This window comes from Nomascus leucogenys, chromosome 20 (assembly GCF_006542625.1).
Source record: "Nomascus leucogenys isolate Asia chromosome 20, Asia_NLE_v1, whole genome shotgun sequence".
NCBI classification, from domain to species: Eukaryota; Metazoa; Chordata; class Mammalia; order Primates; family Hylobatidae; genus Nomascus; species Nomascus leucogenys.
Window position 1 is genome coordinate 32,904,310 of NC_044400.1, and position 16,151 is coordinate 32,920,460.

The 16,151-nt window shown below is 43.5% G+C and overlaps 1 protein-coding gene across 2 annotated transcripts in view; it reads right to left on the reverse strand.

Moving 5' to 3' along the window:
• The window catches only part of LOC100600882 (cytochrome P450 27C1), a 33,877-nt gene that overhangs the window by 15,681 nt on the left and 2,045 nt on the right, over nucleotides 1–16,151 (reverse strand). The window contains exons 2-3 of one of the 2 annotated variants that reach the window (XM_030801236.1): nucleotides 4,156–4,346; nucleotides 1,728–1,927 (exon numbers count right to left, since the gene is read on the reverse strand). In XM_030801236.1, coding sequence (XP_030657096.1) covers nucleotides 1,728–1,927; nucleotides 4,156–4,346 — 391 coding nt within the window. The remainder of the gene's footprint in view (nucleotides 1–1,727; nucleotides 1,928–4,155; nucleotides 4,347–16,151) is intronic. The other variant, XM_030801237.1, reaches the window with a different exon arrangement.

Sequence of the window (16,151 nt, forward strand, 5' to 3'; positions counted from 1 at the left end):
GAGGAGGACCCTGGGACAGATCTGGAGCACAGGTGTGAAATGATGAGCCCTGGGGAGGGGACAATAACCACGCGTGTCGCTGCTCTCCCCCAACGCCCCCCTCTCAGGAAGGAGTCGGCAAACCCCACAGGGCCTCTTCCTGCCCCACCTGGCCACTGGGGATCGCCTTCCAGCCACTTGCCCAACTTGAGGAATTAAAAAGTGACTCCTCCTGGCCAAAACGCAGAGCCCAGGCCTGGAGAGCTAAAGGTGCAGCAGAAGTGGCCTGGATGAATCCGTGTCGGGCAGAGCTGTGAACTGTATTTACCAATCACTTCTGGGATGATTTTGTTACTAATTTTAGAGAAAATTAATATCAGAACTATGCAAAGCTAACTTGAGTGAAACTTGAAGTAAGGTAAGCTTTTTTAAAAAAAGACAAGAAAGCTGATAGAAAGTCCTCCAAGATGCATTCTATTGCTTTTTTTTACACAGACATCACCATGTTAGACCAACATGCTTTTTTTTTTCTTTTTTTTTTTGAGATGGAGTTTCACTCTTGTCACCCACGCTGGAGTACAATTGTGTGGTCTCAGCTCACTGCAAACTCCTCCTCTCAGGTTCAAGCAATTCTCCTGCCTCAGCCTCCCAAGTCGCTGGGATTACAGGTGCCCGCCACCATGGCCCAGTTAATTGTTGTATTTTTAGTAGAGACAGGGTTTCACCATGTTGGCCAGGCTGGTCTCGAACTCCTGACCTCAGGTGATCCACCCGCCTCGGCCGCCCAACGTGCTGGGATTACAGGCACGAGCCACCGCACCCAGCCCCAAGATGCATTCTTAAGTAAAGAGAAAGCATGGTGCAGAACAGTATGTTTGGTGTACTACCGTTTATTGTTTAAAAATAAAAAGAATATTCACATGCATTTTTCTGTATGTGCATAAAACATCTCTTGCAATATACATGAGAGATTAGTGACCTTTGCTGCATTCAGGAAAGAGGGAGACCTTCACTGAAGCCTTTTTGGTATTGCTATTTGAACAGGAATGTACCACCCATTCAATATGTCTAAAAGCTATAACGAGTTTGAAGTAGATGCCCTCTCAACTTTACTCCTTTTTAAAAATTATGCTCAAACAAAATGTGTAGTAATTAGGAACATGGCTTCTTGAGTTTAAAAGACCTGAAATTGAAATTAACTTTCTGCCTCTAAAAAGAGGGATGGGGGTGTGGCATTGGGCAAGTTCTTTTTTAAGTCCAGTTTCAGCCAGGTGCAGTGGCTCATGCCTGTAATCCCAGCATTTTGGGAGGCCAAGGCAGGCGAATCACGAGGTCAGGAGTTCGAGACCAGCCTTGCCAACATGGTGAAACACTGTCTCTACTAAAAATACAAAAAATTAGCCGGGCATGGTGGCAGGTGCCTGTAATCCCAGCTACTCGGGAGGCTGAGGCAGGAGAATCGCTTGAACCCGGGAGGCAGATGTTGCAGTGAGCCAAGACCACGTCATAGCACTCCAGCCTGGGCGACAGAACAAGACTCTATCTCAGAAAAAAAAAAAAAGTCTCAGTTTCCTCATTGGTCAACAGTGGTTCACACCAGGTTCATGCTAGCACCGTGGAGGTGACATGTATGTATGTCCCAGACTTAGCACACTGCCTGGGACCCAGGGAATGATCCAAGATGACATCTGCGGGTTTGGGGCAAGTGTCCATTCTTCCCTCCTTCCCACCTGCTGATTCCACCTCACCTTCCATTGAATATTTGAAGAAAAGATCATTGACATTGGTCACGGTTTCTCCATCTCCTGCCTGGCTCCTGAGGAGGTAGATTCTTTTAATTAAGTCAGCAATAACTTGGTTGACTTCTCCAGAATAAATGGCGACATCTTTCGGTTTCAGAATTCTTTGTCTTAATATGCTTCTCATCTTGAGCCACTGTTCGCCCTCCCTAGAAGAATCAAGTGAGTTTCAAATCATCTTACTTACACTGACATTCTGGGAAAGAATTCAAGGAACCACTAGAAAAATTTTCAGCCATAAAGAATCAACAAGATCTGCCCGTCAAGGTGAAATTAAGACAGGAAAGACTTTTTGCTGGAGAGAGAGGAGTTAATAACTGCAGCCCTGGAGCCTGTTAGAGCTTCTTACACTCTTGCCTTTGAAGCAAACTTTAAGGAAAAAACTACCACTGGTAAGTAATCATCTTTAGTAAAAATAATACCACTTCCTTTAAAAAATCTTGAAATAATATTGTAATAAAGAAATGAGATTGCTAATTAGCAAAAGAGAAAAAAAGTATATATATGTATGCATACATATGTATATATAAATGAAGTAAGTACTGATATTAAAAAAGAAAAAGAGGGCCAGGCATGGTGGCTCATGCCTGTAATCCCAGCACTTTAGGAGGCCGAGGTGGGTGGATCACCTGAAGTCAGGAATTCAAGACCAGCCTGGCCAACATGGTGAAACCCCATCTCTACCAAAAATACAAAAATTTAGCTGGGTGTGGTGGTGGGCACCTGTAATTCCAGCTACTCGGGAGGCTGAGGCAGGAGAATCACTTGAACCCAGGAGGCAGAGGTCACGGTGAGCCAAGATCACGCCACTGCACTCCAGCCTAGGCAACAGAGCGAAACTCCGTCTCAAAAAAAGAAAAAGAAAGAAAGAGAGAAAAAGGAAGGAAGGAAGGAGGGAGGGAGGGAGGGAGGAAGGAAGGAAAGAGAGAGAGAGAAAGAAAAGAAAGAAACAGAAAGAAAGAAAGAAAGAAAGAGAAAGAGAGAGAAAGAGAGAAAGGAAAGAAAGAAAGAAAGAAGAAAGAAAGAAAGAAAGAAAGAAAGAAAGAAAGAAAGAAAGAAAGAAAGAAAGAAAGAAAGGAAGAAAGGAAGAAAGGAAGAAAGGAAGGAAGAAAGGAAGAAAGAAAGAGAGAAAGAGAGAAAGAGTGACTGCAGCTTGTTACCAGGGTGTGGGGCCTTGGGGCTCCTGGCTGCACTCGGAGGGCGCCCAGGTAGCAGCCCAGCACACTGCTCCCAGGGAAGGCAGGACGCTGAGGGAACCCCCTGGAGGTCTGAGGAATGTTCTGCAGTTTCTCAGACGGTCGTGGCAGGACTGAGCCTCAAGTGCCCACAAGCGTCACCCACACCTCCACACCTCCACGTGGCTTCCCTCCCATCCCTGCTCCGCTTCCCGTCCCCAAGGAGACCACTTGCACTCAAAGCTTTGCCTCCAGATGGACTTTGGGGGACCCAAGCTAAGCCAGCCCGGCGTCTGGACCTAGGCACTGCCCTTCCCTTTGCTGTCCACTGTGCTTAAGTCACCAGCACCGCCTCACTCCATCTCAGCAGAAGAGGGGTCCAGGCACCCACACAGGCTCCTGAGCCTGCAGCTAACGGGGCAGACAGCAGAGAGATTCTGCCTCAGCCTTCTGGCCCCTCTAGGCCTGAACATTCAGGAGGAGCTGTTTAATTATTTCCCCCAGGACGGAAATTGAAGGACCCTGGTGACATCTGGTCACGATTCTTATTTATCCTACTTGAGAAATTGGTGGCTGTATTTCTCCCCAATTTATGTATAAGGACATAGATATCAAAAGCGCTGCAAGCAGAAGTCCCGCCCCATGGGGATTTGGACCGGGGCATCTGCAGGCGCCCTGGGCCTCCCTGCCTGGCCGTGGGCCATGATCTCTTGGAAGGCACAGAAGTGTTGGGTGACGCTGATTCAAAATGAATAATCACAGTCTGCTATGAGACAGTAAAATCACCACGTGGCGACCAAGGCTGGAGGTTCTTAGCCCCTCCTCAAAGGGATTTTCCAGAAATAGTGACCACCTCCTTCCCCTGTGCACAGACAAGGGCGCTGTGAGTTTTATCTGCCTCGGTTATCACTGAATGGACTCCCAATGCCACAAAGCACTGCTTCCGAAGCGCTCTCCCACCACCGAGCCAGCGTCGCCCCTCCTGGGTCCTGACGGGACAACTCGGCACGGAGGAGGAGCCAGAAAGCCCTGCCGGGCTCTTGTGTCTGGGAGATCACACAAGAAGGCTGTCTGACAGCATTCCATGGGGGGGCTTATGGGCTTTTTTAAGAGCTGGCTTTTAGGAAGCCAGCTTTGGAGGAGGGGGCCTCCCCCTGAGCTCCCCCTCCAGCCCGTGGCTCAGCCTGGGCCCACATACTCACGCCGAGATGAGCCCGGTGGCTCTCCCCCGCAAGTCTCGGTACTCCCGCCAGGACTCCATGTTGGCTCTCTGGGGCGCAGCGCCCTCCGCCCGGAGCACCTGAGCCACCATATCGCGGTCTGCAATAGATACTACAAACTGAGGACCAAAGTGAGACTTGAAGATTTTTCCATATTCCCGTGTGTGCTTCTGCTGCAATACCATGGAGAAATCAAAAAAGGAAAAAATACATAGATATGATATACCTTTAACATAAACATCCCTGTGTGCTAGAGGAGCAGAAAATTGGGGCAGAGGGAAGTGCTATCTAACACAGCACTGAATCAGAGCAGTAATTTACATATTGCTGAGATAAACATGTTTTCACATAACCATCTCTTTTTTGTTGTTTCCGTTTGTTTGTTTGTTTGTTTGTTTGTTTGTTTGTTTTTAGAAACAGGGTCTTGCTCTGTTGCCCAGGCTGGAGTGCAGTGGCATAAACATAGCTCACTGCAGCCTCCAACACCTGGGCCCAGGCAATCCTCCCACCTCAGCCTCCCAAGTAGCTAGGACTGCAGGTGCACACCTCCACTCCCAGCTAATTTTTTATTTTTTGTAGAGACAGGGGTCTCTCAATGTTGCCAGGCTGGTCTCGAACTCTTGGCTGCAAGTGATCCTCCTGCCTCAGCCTCCCAAAGTGCTGGGATTACAGGCATGATCATGGAAGTTTTCTTATTCTTTAGGGATATGTTTTTAAAACTACCTTAGCTGTGTGAAGCAACAAGAGAGAAATGTCATTGTAAGAGTCAAATGTCCAGAGCAAACAGGGCCCTGTCTGCCAGCCCCTTTCCATGGGCCCAACAGCACTACCCAAGCAGTACCAAGCCAACTCTGCAGAGCAAGCCCTCTGTGGACAGTCTGTAACGAGCCTCTAAAACTGACTCCCAGCAAGAAAATGAAGGAAAAGGCATCTGGATTGGAAACAAAGAAGTCAGGCTATCTCTATTGGCAGATGACATGATCTCGCATACAGAAAATCCTACGGAATCTACTAAAAAACTATTAGAACTAATAAACAAGTTCAATAGGACACAAACTCAATATACAAAAATCAATTGTATTTCTATACACTAGCAGTGAACAATCCAAAATGAAATTTAAAAAACAATTCAATTTACAATAGCATCGAAAAGAATCCAATACTTGACCAGCTGCATTGGCTCATGCCTGTCTGTAATCCCAGCACTTTTGGGAGGCTTAGGTGGGTGGATCGCTGGAGCACAGGAGTTTGAGATCAGGTTGGGCAACATGGCAAAATTCTGTCTCTAAAAAAAAATACATGGCTAGGTGCAAAGGCTTATGCCTGTACTCTCTGCACTTTGGGAGGCCAAGGCGAGGGGATCACCTGAGGTCAAGAGTTTGAGACCAGCCTAGTCAACATGGTGAAACCCCATTTCTACTAAAAATACAAAAATTATCCAGGCATGGTGGTGTCCGCCTGGAATCCCAGCTACTTGGGAGGCTGAGGCAGTAGAATCGCTTGAACCCAGGAGGCGGAGGTTGCAGCGAACCACAAGACTGCACCATTGCACTCCACCCTGGGCGACAAGAGCAAAACTCTATCTCAAAAAATACATATATATACAAAAATTAGCAAAGCATGGTGGTGTGAGCCTGTAGTCCCAGCTACTCAGGAGGCTGAGGTGGGAGGATCATGTGAGCTCAGGAGGTGGAGGTTGCAGTGAGCGAAGATTGTACCACCACATTCGGGCCTGGGTGACAGAGCAAGACTCTGTCACGCAAAAAAAATAATATTCTTAGAAATAAATTTAACAGGAGAAGTGTAAAACCTACAATCTGAAAACTATAAAACATTGTCTAAAGAAATCTACAAAACATTGTTTAAAGAAGCCTGAAATAAATGGCAAGACATGAAATAAATGGCAAGATATCCCATGTTCATGGATTGGAAGATGTAATATTGTTGAGATAGAAATACACCTCCAAGTGTATATATCGATTCAGCACAATCCCTGTCATAGTTCCAGTGAGCTTCTTTGTAGAAACTGATAAGCTGATCCTTAAATTCATGTGAAAATGCAAGAGACCCAGAATAGCCTAAACAATCTTGAAAAAAGAACAAAGCTGGTGGACCCCCATTTTCCTGTTTCAAGACTTAGTATGGGAGAGGGGCCAAGATGGCCAACTAGAAGCAGTGGCGCTCAGATGCTCCCACCAAAAAAACATAATAAGCATGTGAATCCTTCACTGGCAGCCAGGGTATCCAGTTTCTCTCATCAAAATTGACTAGAAGGCTGCCATAACCCATGGAGAGAAGGAAGAACAGTGTAGTGCAGTGGCCCACCTGAGAGCCACACGGGGAAGGGAACCCCCTCCCCCCAGTCAAGGGAGGTGGTGAGTGAGCGGGCTACCCAGCTGGGGAAACTGTGCTTTTTCCACAGAACTGTGCAACCCACAGATCAGAAGATCCCACTCTCGAACCCATGCCACCAGAGCCAAGCGTCCCAACCCTGGTATGCACAGATTCCTACAGCCTCTCAGCTGGAATCTGCTTAAGCCTACTGAACTCCTGAGGGGAGGGGCGACCAGCACCAGCTGCAGCTGCCTGCTGTCTAAGCAATTTGAGCTCCTTGGGGGAGGGGCAGCAGCCAGCACTGGGACTCACAACTGCCAACAGACTAAGCTCCCTGGGTTGGGGAAGGGTGGCACCCATTTCTATAGCTCCAGGCTGCACTTTTCCCCTGCTGGAGCCAGGGAGGCTGGATGGCTTTGTCCCAAGAGTTATCCCCACAGCTCAACACACCAGCTGTGGCAGCTGGCAGCCAGAGTGCCTCTTCAGGTCTAACCCTAATCCATCCTTCCTCAGTGGCTGGGGATTCCCAGCAGGATCTCCAACAATTCCAGCCAGAGGCTCAGGGACAGAACCCTGATCTCCCTGGGCCTGAGCCCTTGGGGGAAGGGGTGGCCACAGTCTCTGCGGACCAGTAGACTTAGCCTCTTCTCCTGGTGGTTCTGAGGAATCCAGGCAATCCAGACTAGTGGGTTCCCCCCAGCAAAACACACCCTCCCCACCAAGGGACAAAGTGCTTCATTAAAAGGGTCTTGCTCCCTATGCCACCCAGCTGGGTGAGACCCTCCAGTAGGGGTTGTCAGATACCCTATACAGAAGAAATCCTACTGGCATCAGGTTGATGCCCCTTGAGGTCAGAGGTCCCAGAAGAAAGAGCAGGCACCCATCGTTGCTGCACTTCAGCCTCCTTGAGTGACATCTCCAGGCACAGGAGCAAATCCGAAGAATAGGGCCTGAAGTGAACCCCCAGTAAACTGCAGCAGCCCTACAGAAGAGCGATTGACAATTGAAAGAAAAACAAACAGAAAGCGACAATAACAGCATTGATAACAACAACAACAAAAAGGCCCCCACAAAAACCCCATCCAAGGGTCGGCAGCCTCAAGACTGAAACTAGACAAACTCACAGAGATAAGAAATAATCAATAAAAAAAATGCTGAAAACCAAAAGGCCTGAGTGCCTCTTCTCCTCCAAATAATCACAATGTCTCTCCATCAAGAGCACAGAACTGGATGGAGGATCAGATGGACGAATTGACAGAAGTAAGCTTCAGAAGATGGGTAATAAAAAACTACGATGACCTAAAGGAGCATGTTCTAACACAATGCAAAGAAGCTAAGAACATTGATAAAAGGTTAGAGGAATTGCTAACTAGAATAGCCAGTTTAGAGAGGAACACAAATGACCAGATGGAGCTGAAAAACACAGTGTGAGAACTTCGTGAAGCATACACAGGTATCAACAGCCAAATCGACCAAGTGGAAGAAAGGACATCAGAATTTGAAGACCATCTTACTGAAATAAGACATGCAGACAAGAATAGAGAAAAAAGAATGAAAAGGAATGAACAAAGCCTCCAAGAAATATGGGACTTCATAAAAACAGCAAACCTACAATCGACTGGATGGAGCACCAGAAGGAGACAGGGAGAATGGAAACAAGCTGGAAAACACACTTCATGATATTATCCAGGAGAACTTCCTCAACCTAGCAAGACAGGCCAACATGCAAATTCAGGAAATACAGAGAACACCACTAAAATACTCCACAATAAGATCAACCCCAATATACATAGTCATCAGATTCTTCAAGGTTGAAATGAAGGAAAAACTGTTAAGAGCAGCCACAGAGAAAGGCCAGGTCACTTACAAAGGGAAGCCCATCAGACTAACAGTGGATCTCTCAGCAGAAACTCTATACACCAGAAGAGATTGGGGGCCAATATTCAACATACTTAAAGAATTTTCAACCCAGACTTTCATATCCAGCCAAACTAAGCTTCATAAGCAAAGGAGAAATAAAATCCTTTCCAGAAAAGCAAATGCTGAGGAATTTTATTACCACTGGGTCTGCCATGCAAGAGCTCCTAAAAGAAGCACCAAATAACTAAAGGAAAAACCAGTACCAGCCACTGCAAAAACACACCAAAATATAAAGGCCAATGACACTACGAAGAAACTGCATCAACTAGTGTGCAAAATAAGCAAATAGCATCATGATGACAGGATCAAACTCATGCATAACAATACTAACCCTAAATGTAAATGGGCAAATCCCCCAATTAAAAGACACAGACTGGCAAATTGGATAAGGAGTCAAGAACCATCAGTGTGCTATATTCGGGAGAATTTATCTTAAAGGCAAAGACACACATAGGCTCAAAATAAAGGGATGGAGGAAAATTTACAAAGCAAGTGGAAAGCAAAAAAAAAAAAAAAAAAAAAGCGGGGATTGCAATCCTAGTCTCAGACAAAACAGACTTTAAACCAGCAAAGATCAAAAAAGACAAAGAGGGGCATTACATAATAGTAAAAGGAACAATTCAACGAGAAGAGCTAACTATTCTGAATATATATGCACCCAATACAGAAGCACCCAGATTCATAAAACAAGTTCTTAGAGACCTACAAAGAGACTTAGACTCCCACACAATAATAATGGGAGACTTTAACACCCCACTGTCAATATTAGACAGATCAGCGAGACAGAAAATTAACAAGGATATTCAGTACTTGAACTCAGCTCTGGATCAAGTGGACCTAGTAGATGTCTACAGAACTCTCTACCCCAAATCAACAGAATATACATTCTTCTCAGTATACATGACACTTATTGGTCAATTAAAACTGACCACATAAACTCCTCAGCAAGTGCAAAAGAACTGAAATCATAACAAACAGTCTCTCTGACCACAGAGCAATGAAATTAGATCTCAGGATTAAGAAACTCACTCAAAAGCACACAATTTCATGGAAATTGAACAATCTGCTCCTGAATGACTCCTGGATAAATAATGAAATTAAGGCAGAAATCAAGAAGTTCTTTGAAACCAATGAGAACAAAGAGACAACATACCAGAATCTCTGGGACACAGCTAAAGCAGTGTTAAGAGGGAAATTTATAGCACTAAATGCCCAAATCAAAAAGCTAGAAAGACCTCAAATTGACAGCCTAACATCACAATTAAAAGAGCTAAAGGGGCGAGAGCAAACTAATCCAAAAGCTAGCAGAAGACAAGAAATAACTAATATCAGAGAAAAATTGAAGGAGATAGAGGCATGAAAAACCCTCCAAAAAAAACCAATGAATCCAGGAACTGGTTTTTGGAAAAAATTAACAAAATAGACTGCTAGCTAGACTAATAAAGAAGGAGAGAGAGAAGAATCAAATAGACACAATAAAAAATGATAAAGGGGATATCACCACTGACCCCACAGAAACACAAACTACCATCAGAGAATACTATAAACAGCTCTATGCAAATAAACTAGAAAATCCAGAAGAAATGGATAAATTCCTGTATGCATAAACCCTACCAAGACTAAACCAGGAAGAAATTTAATCCCTGAATAGACCAATAACAAGCTCTGAAATTGAGGCAGTAATTAATAGTCTACCAACCAAAAAAAGCCCAGGACTAGATGGATTCTCAGCTAAATTCTACCAGAAATACAAAGAGGAGCTGATACCATTCCTTCTGAAACTATTCCAAACAACTGAAAAGGAGGGACTACCCCCTAACTCATTTTATGAAGCCAGAATCATCCTGATACCAAAACCAGGAAGAGACACAACAAAAAAAGAAAACTTCAGGCCAATATCCCTGATGAACATCAATGCAAAAGTCCTCAGTAAAATACTGGCAAACTGAATCCAGCAACACATCAAAAAACTTATCCACCACGATCAAGTCAGCTTCATCCCTGGGATGCAAGGCTAGTTTAACATACACAAATCAATAAACGTAATCCATCACATAAACAGAACCAAGGACAAAAACTACATAATTATCTCAATAGATGCAGAAAAGGCCTTTGATAAAATTCAACATCCCTTCACATTAAAAACTCTCAATAAACTAGGTACTGATGGAACATATCTCAAAATAATAAGAGCTAATTATGATAAACCCACAGCCAATATCATATTGAATGGACAAAAACTGGAAGCATTCCCTTTGAAAACTGGTACAAGACAAGGATGCCCTTTCTTACCACTCCTATTCAACATAGTATTGGAAGTTCTGGCCAGGGCAATCAGATAAGAGAAAGAAATAAAGGGTATTCAAATAGGAAGAGAGGAAGTCAAGTTATTTCTGTTTGCAGATGAGATGATTTTATATTTAGAAAACCCCATCATCTCAGCCCAAAAACTTCTTGAACTCATAAGCAACTTCAGCAAAGTCTCAGGATATAAAATCAATGTGCAAAAATCACAAGCATTCCTTTACACCAACAATAGGCAAGCAGAGAGCCAAATCATGAATGAACTCCCATTCATAATCACTACAAAGAGAATAAAATATCTAGGAATACAGCTAACAAGGAATGTGAAGGACCTCTTCAGGGAGAACTACAAACCACTTCTCACGAAAATAAGAGAGGACACAAACAAATGGAAAAATATTCCATCCTTATGGATAGGAAGAATCAATATCGTGCAAATGGCCATACTGCCCAAAGTAAGTTATAGATTCAATGCTATGCCCATCAAACCACCATTGACATTCTTCACAGAATTAGAAAAATTACCTTAAATTTCATATGGAATCGAAGACCCCATATAGAAAAAACAATCCCAAGCAAAAAGAACAAAGCTGGAAGCATCACGATACCTGACTTCAAACTATACTACAAGGCTACAGTAACCAAAACAGCATGGTACTGGTTCCAAAACAGACATATAGACCAATGGAGCAGAACAGAGACCTCAGAAATAGCACCACACATCTACAACCATCTGCTCTTTGACAAACCTGACAAAAACAAGCAATGGGGAAAGGAACTCCTATTCAGTATATGGTGCTGGTAAAACTGGCTAGCCATATGCATAAAACTGAAACTGGACCCCTTCCTTACACCTCATACAAAAATTAACTCAAGATGAATTAAAGACTTAAATGTAAAACCCAAAGCCATAAAAACCCTAGAAGAAAACCTAGGCAATACCATTCAGAACATAGGCATCAGGAAAGATTTCATGATGAAGACACCAAAAGCAATTGCAACAAAAGCCAAAATCGACAACTATAATCTAATTAAAGAGCTCCTGCACAGCAAAAGAAACTATCATCAGGGTGAACAGGCAACCTACAGAATGGGAGACAGTTTTTGCAATCTACCCATCTGACAAAGGTCTAATAGCTGGAATTTACAAGGAAATTGAACAAATTTACAAGAAAAAAACAAACAGCCCCATCAAAAAGTAGGCAAAGGATATGAACAGACACTTCTCAAAAGAAGACATTTATGTAGCCAACAAACATATGAAAAAAAGTTCAACATATAATGTATGTATACATCACTGATCATCAGAGAAATGCAAATCAAAACCACAATGAGATACCATCTCACACCAGTCAGAATGGTGATTATTAAAAAGTCAGAAATAGATGTTGGCAAGGCTGTGGAGAAACTGAAACACTTTTACACCGTTGGTGGGAATGTAAATTAGTTCAACCATTGTGGAAGACAGTATGGCAATTCCTCAAGGATCTAGAACCAGAAATACCATTTGACCCAGCAATCCCATTACTGGATATATACCCAAAGGAATATAAGTCATTCTACTGTAAAAACACATGCACACGTATTTTTACAGCAGCACTATTTACAATAGCAAGGACATGGAACCAACCCAAATGCCCATCAATGATAGACTGGATAAAGAAAATGTGGTACGTATACACCATGGAATGCTATGTAGTCATAAAACTGAATGAGATCATGTCCTTTGCAGGGACATGGATGAAGCTGGAAGCCATCATCCTCAGCAAACTAACACAGGAACAGAAAACCAAATACTGCATGTTCTTATTCATAAGTGGGAGTTGAATATTGAGAACACATGAACAGATAGGGGAATAACACACACCAGGGCCTGTTGGGGTGGGGGTTGAGGGGAGGAAACTTAGGTGGGTCAATAGGTGCAGCAAACCACCATGGTGCACGTATACCTATGTAACAAACCTGCATGTTCTGCACATGTATCCGGTTTTGGTTTTTGTTTTTGTTTTTTTAGAGGAAATTAAAAAAAAAAAAAAAGACTTAGTACAGGCCAGAAGCGGTGGCTCATGCCTGTAATCCCAGCACTTTGGAGGGCCGAGGCAGGCAGATCACGAGGTCGGGAGATCGTGATCTGGCTAACTCGATGAAACCCAGTCTCTACTAAAAATACAAAAAATTAGCCGGGCGTGGTGGTGGGCTCCTGTAGTCCCAGCTACTCGGGAGGCTGAGGCAGGAAAATGGCGTGAACCTGGGAGGCAGAGCTTGCAGTGAGCTGAGATCGCACTACAGCCTGGGCGACAGAGCGAGACTCCGTCTCAAAAAAAAAAAAAGACTTAGTACAAAGCTACAGTAACCAAGACACTGCAGTAATGGCATAATTATTGGCTTAGAATTAAGACCCAAACATCTATGGTCAACTGATTTTCATCAAGAGTGCCAAGATCATTCAATAGGAAAAGGATTTAATAGTCTCTTAAACAAATGGCACAGCGACAACTGGATAGCCACAAGCAAAGAATCAATTTATACCTTTTTCTCACACCGTATAAAAAAAGTATCTCAAAATGGATCAAAGATCTAAATGTAAATGCTAAAACTATAAACTCTTAGAAGAAAACATAAGGGTAAATCTTCATGACCCTGGGTTTGGCATAATGTCTTAAGATATGATCCCTAAAGTGCAAGTAACAAAAGAAAAAAATCAATAATAGGACTTCATCAAAATTTAAAACTTTTATGCTTCAAAGAACACTATTAAGAAAGTGAAAACAAGGCCGGCCATAATGGCTCATGCATGTAATCCTAGCATTCTGGGAGGCCAAGGCAGGTGGATTGCTTGAGCCCAGCCTAGGCAACATAGCAAGACCCTGTTTCATTAAAAAATAAAAATAAAATTTAAAAAAAGAAAGCAAAAACAACCTTCGGATGGAGAAAATATTTGCAAAGCACATATCTGATAAGGGACTTGTACCTAGAATATATAAAAACTTACAAATCAGTAGAGGAAGGGAGGGAGAGAGGGAGGGAGGGAGGGAGGGAGGAAGGAGAGAGAAAAGAACCTAGTTAAAAACTGGGCAAAGGATTTCAATGGACATTTCTCCAAAGAAGATAAACAAATGGTAAGTAAGCACATGAAAATATGCTCAACATCATTAGTCATCAGGGAGAGATAGCACTTCACACCCACTAGAATGGCCATAATCAAAAGGGCAAGTAATAACAAACGTTGACAGGGATGTAGAAAAATCAGAACCCTCTTATGATAATGGTGGGGATGTAAAATGGTGCAGATACTCTGGAAAACAGTCTGGCAGTTCTTCAAAAGGTTAAATATAGAATTACTATTTGACCCAACAGTTCCACTCCTAGACACATATCCAAGAGAAATGAAAAACACATGTCTACACAAAACCTTACACACAAAAGTTCATAGCAGCATTATTCATTATGGCTAAAAGGTGGAAACAATCCAAATGTCTATGAACTGATGAATGGATAAGCAAAATGTGGTATAGTCATACACTGCAATATTATTTGTCCATAAAAAGAATGAGGTACTGAACATGCTACAACGTGGGTGAACCTTAAAAACATTATACTGAAATGTTTAAAGTGAAAGAAACCACCCATAAAAGACCACATATTACATGATTACACTTATATTACATGTCCAGAATAGACCAATCTATAGATACAGAAAGTAGCTTGGTGGTTGCTTAAAGCAGGGGGAATAGGAGAGTTGGGGGTGATAGCTGATGGATATGGGATTTCTTTTTGAGGTCATGAAAACGTTCTACAAGTTGACTGTGGTGATTGCTGTATACTTCAAATGGATGAATTATATGATATGTTAATTATATCTTAAGAAAGCTGTTACTCCCTCCATAAAAAGAAATCACAATAAATGTAAATGGACTAAATTATTCAATTAAAACACAAAAGTGATGAGCCTCTAACATGGCTTAGCACGACACAGACAGGGCTGGGCTGGGGAAAGTTATTAAGACTCTCTTTGGTATCTGCTCAGCTTTCTTACCACTCCAGCTCTCAATCTCAGAAACAGTGGGCCAGGAGCACTGTCATTTCTCTACTCTCATACTCCTTCTGGAGACCTGAAAATGAAGACACTCCGACTAAACTGGAATGAGTCCATCTCCAAGGGGTCACTTCTACCTAATAAATAAGTGGCCCCCAAAGAGTTCAGGTCTCTAAAGGGGCCCACTGAAGGAATGACTGGTAACAAGAACTACTGGGAAATGGGCCACTCCTCAAGTAAATCCAGCTACTGAATTGGTTACAATCAGCACAAGGGAACTGGAGGTAGAAATGATACAGATAGTATTCATCACTTTCTGGTGGTGAGCCATGGAACTATACAGTCAGGCACAGTACTTAGAGTTTGCTTGGATGTTAAGAGCACAGACTCTGGAGTTTGAATCTGGGCTCACAGTTTACTAGCTGAATAAGCTTTGGAAGTTAGGTCCCATTATGCCTCAGTTTCCTCACCCAAAAAATGGAGAAATAAGTTTCATGTGAGACTTGAAACTGTGCCTGGCACATGAAAAGAGTTCTAGAAATACTGATCGTTATTATTTGTTATTATTACAGTTTCATAACACTAAGCTCATTTGACCTTATCATAACCCATGAGAGGAATGGGGATTGCTAATCTCCTTTAAGGATGAGAAAACTGAGGTGCAGAGAGAATAAGTGACTAGCCCAAGGCTCCACAGGTGGCTGCAGAGGGCCAGCACTGGAGGACATCACTCCTGGTATCAGCCATCCTGCTGCTCTACCACACCTTAAACAGCATCTAGTGACCCAGATTATGATTTCTACTCTGCCAATCACCAGCTGCCTGACCTTAGGCAAGTCGCTTAGGTAACCACCCAGCTTTTTCCATCTGTAAAATGAGAGGTGAGCTATGTAGGTGAACACTAAGAGCCCTTGTTTAGCTAACATTCTGTGATTGCAAGGGGAGCGCAAGTGAACTGGATGTGATGGGTCACAGAACAATAAGCAACCTGGACAATAAGCAACCTGGACAGCGGGAAGAGAGGGTTTTTCTAGAACCATGTGTTGGAAATTGGGAGTCCTCAGAGGGGCTGCAGGAAGGTGAGAGTTCCCACAAGTACCATATTTGAGGGTTGGGGTAGTGACACCTGGAGAGTAAAGGAAAAGAACTTTTTGCTTTATTTCCTTTACTCTCCAGGTCCTGTGTGCTCTGGGTGAGAAGGCACCAAGTGAGTCAGTTGTGACTCTCTGCTCTGTGCCCCAGGGCCCTGGGTGTGGTGAAGGAAGCTGTCTGAGCAGCGGGCAGGAGGGGCTGAGCTCAGGGTGAAGGCTGGCGACAGGGCGGGTGAATGGAAAATACCCATCTGAACTGCCACACAGCCTGACTGGATACAGGCTTTAACAGG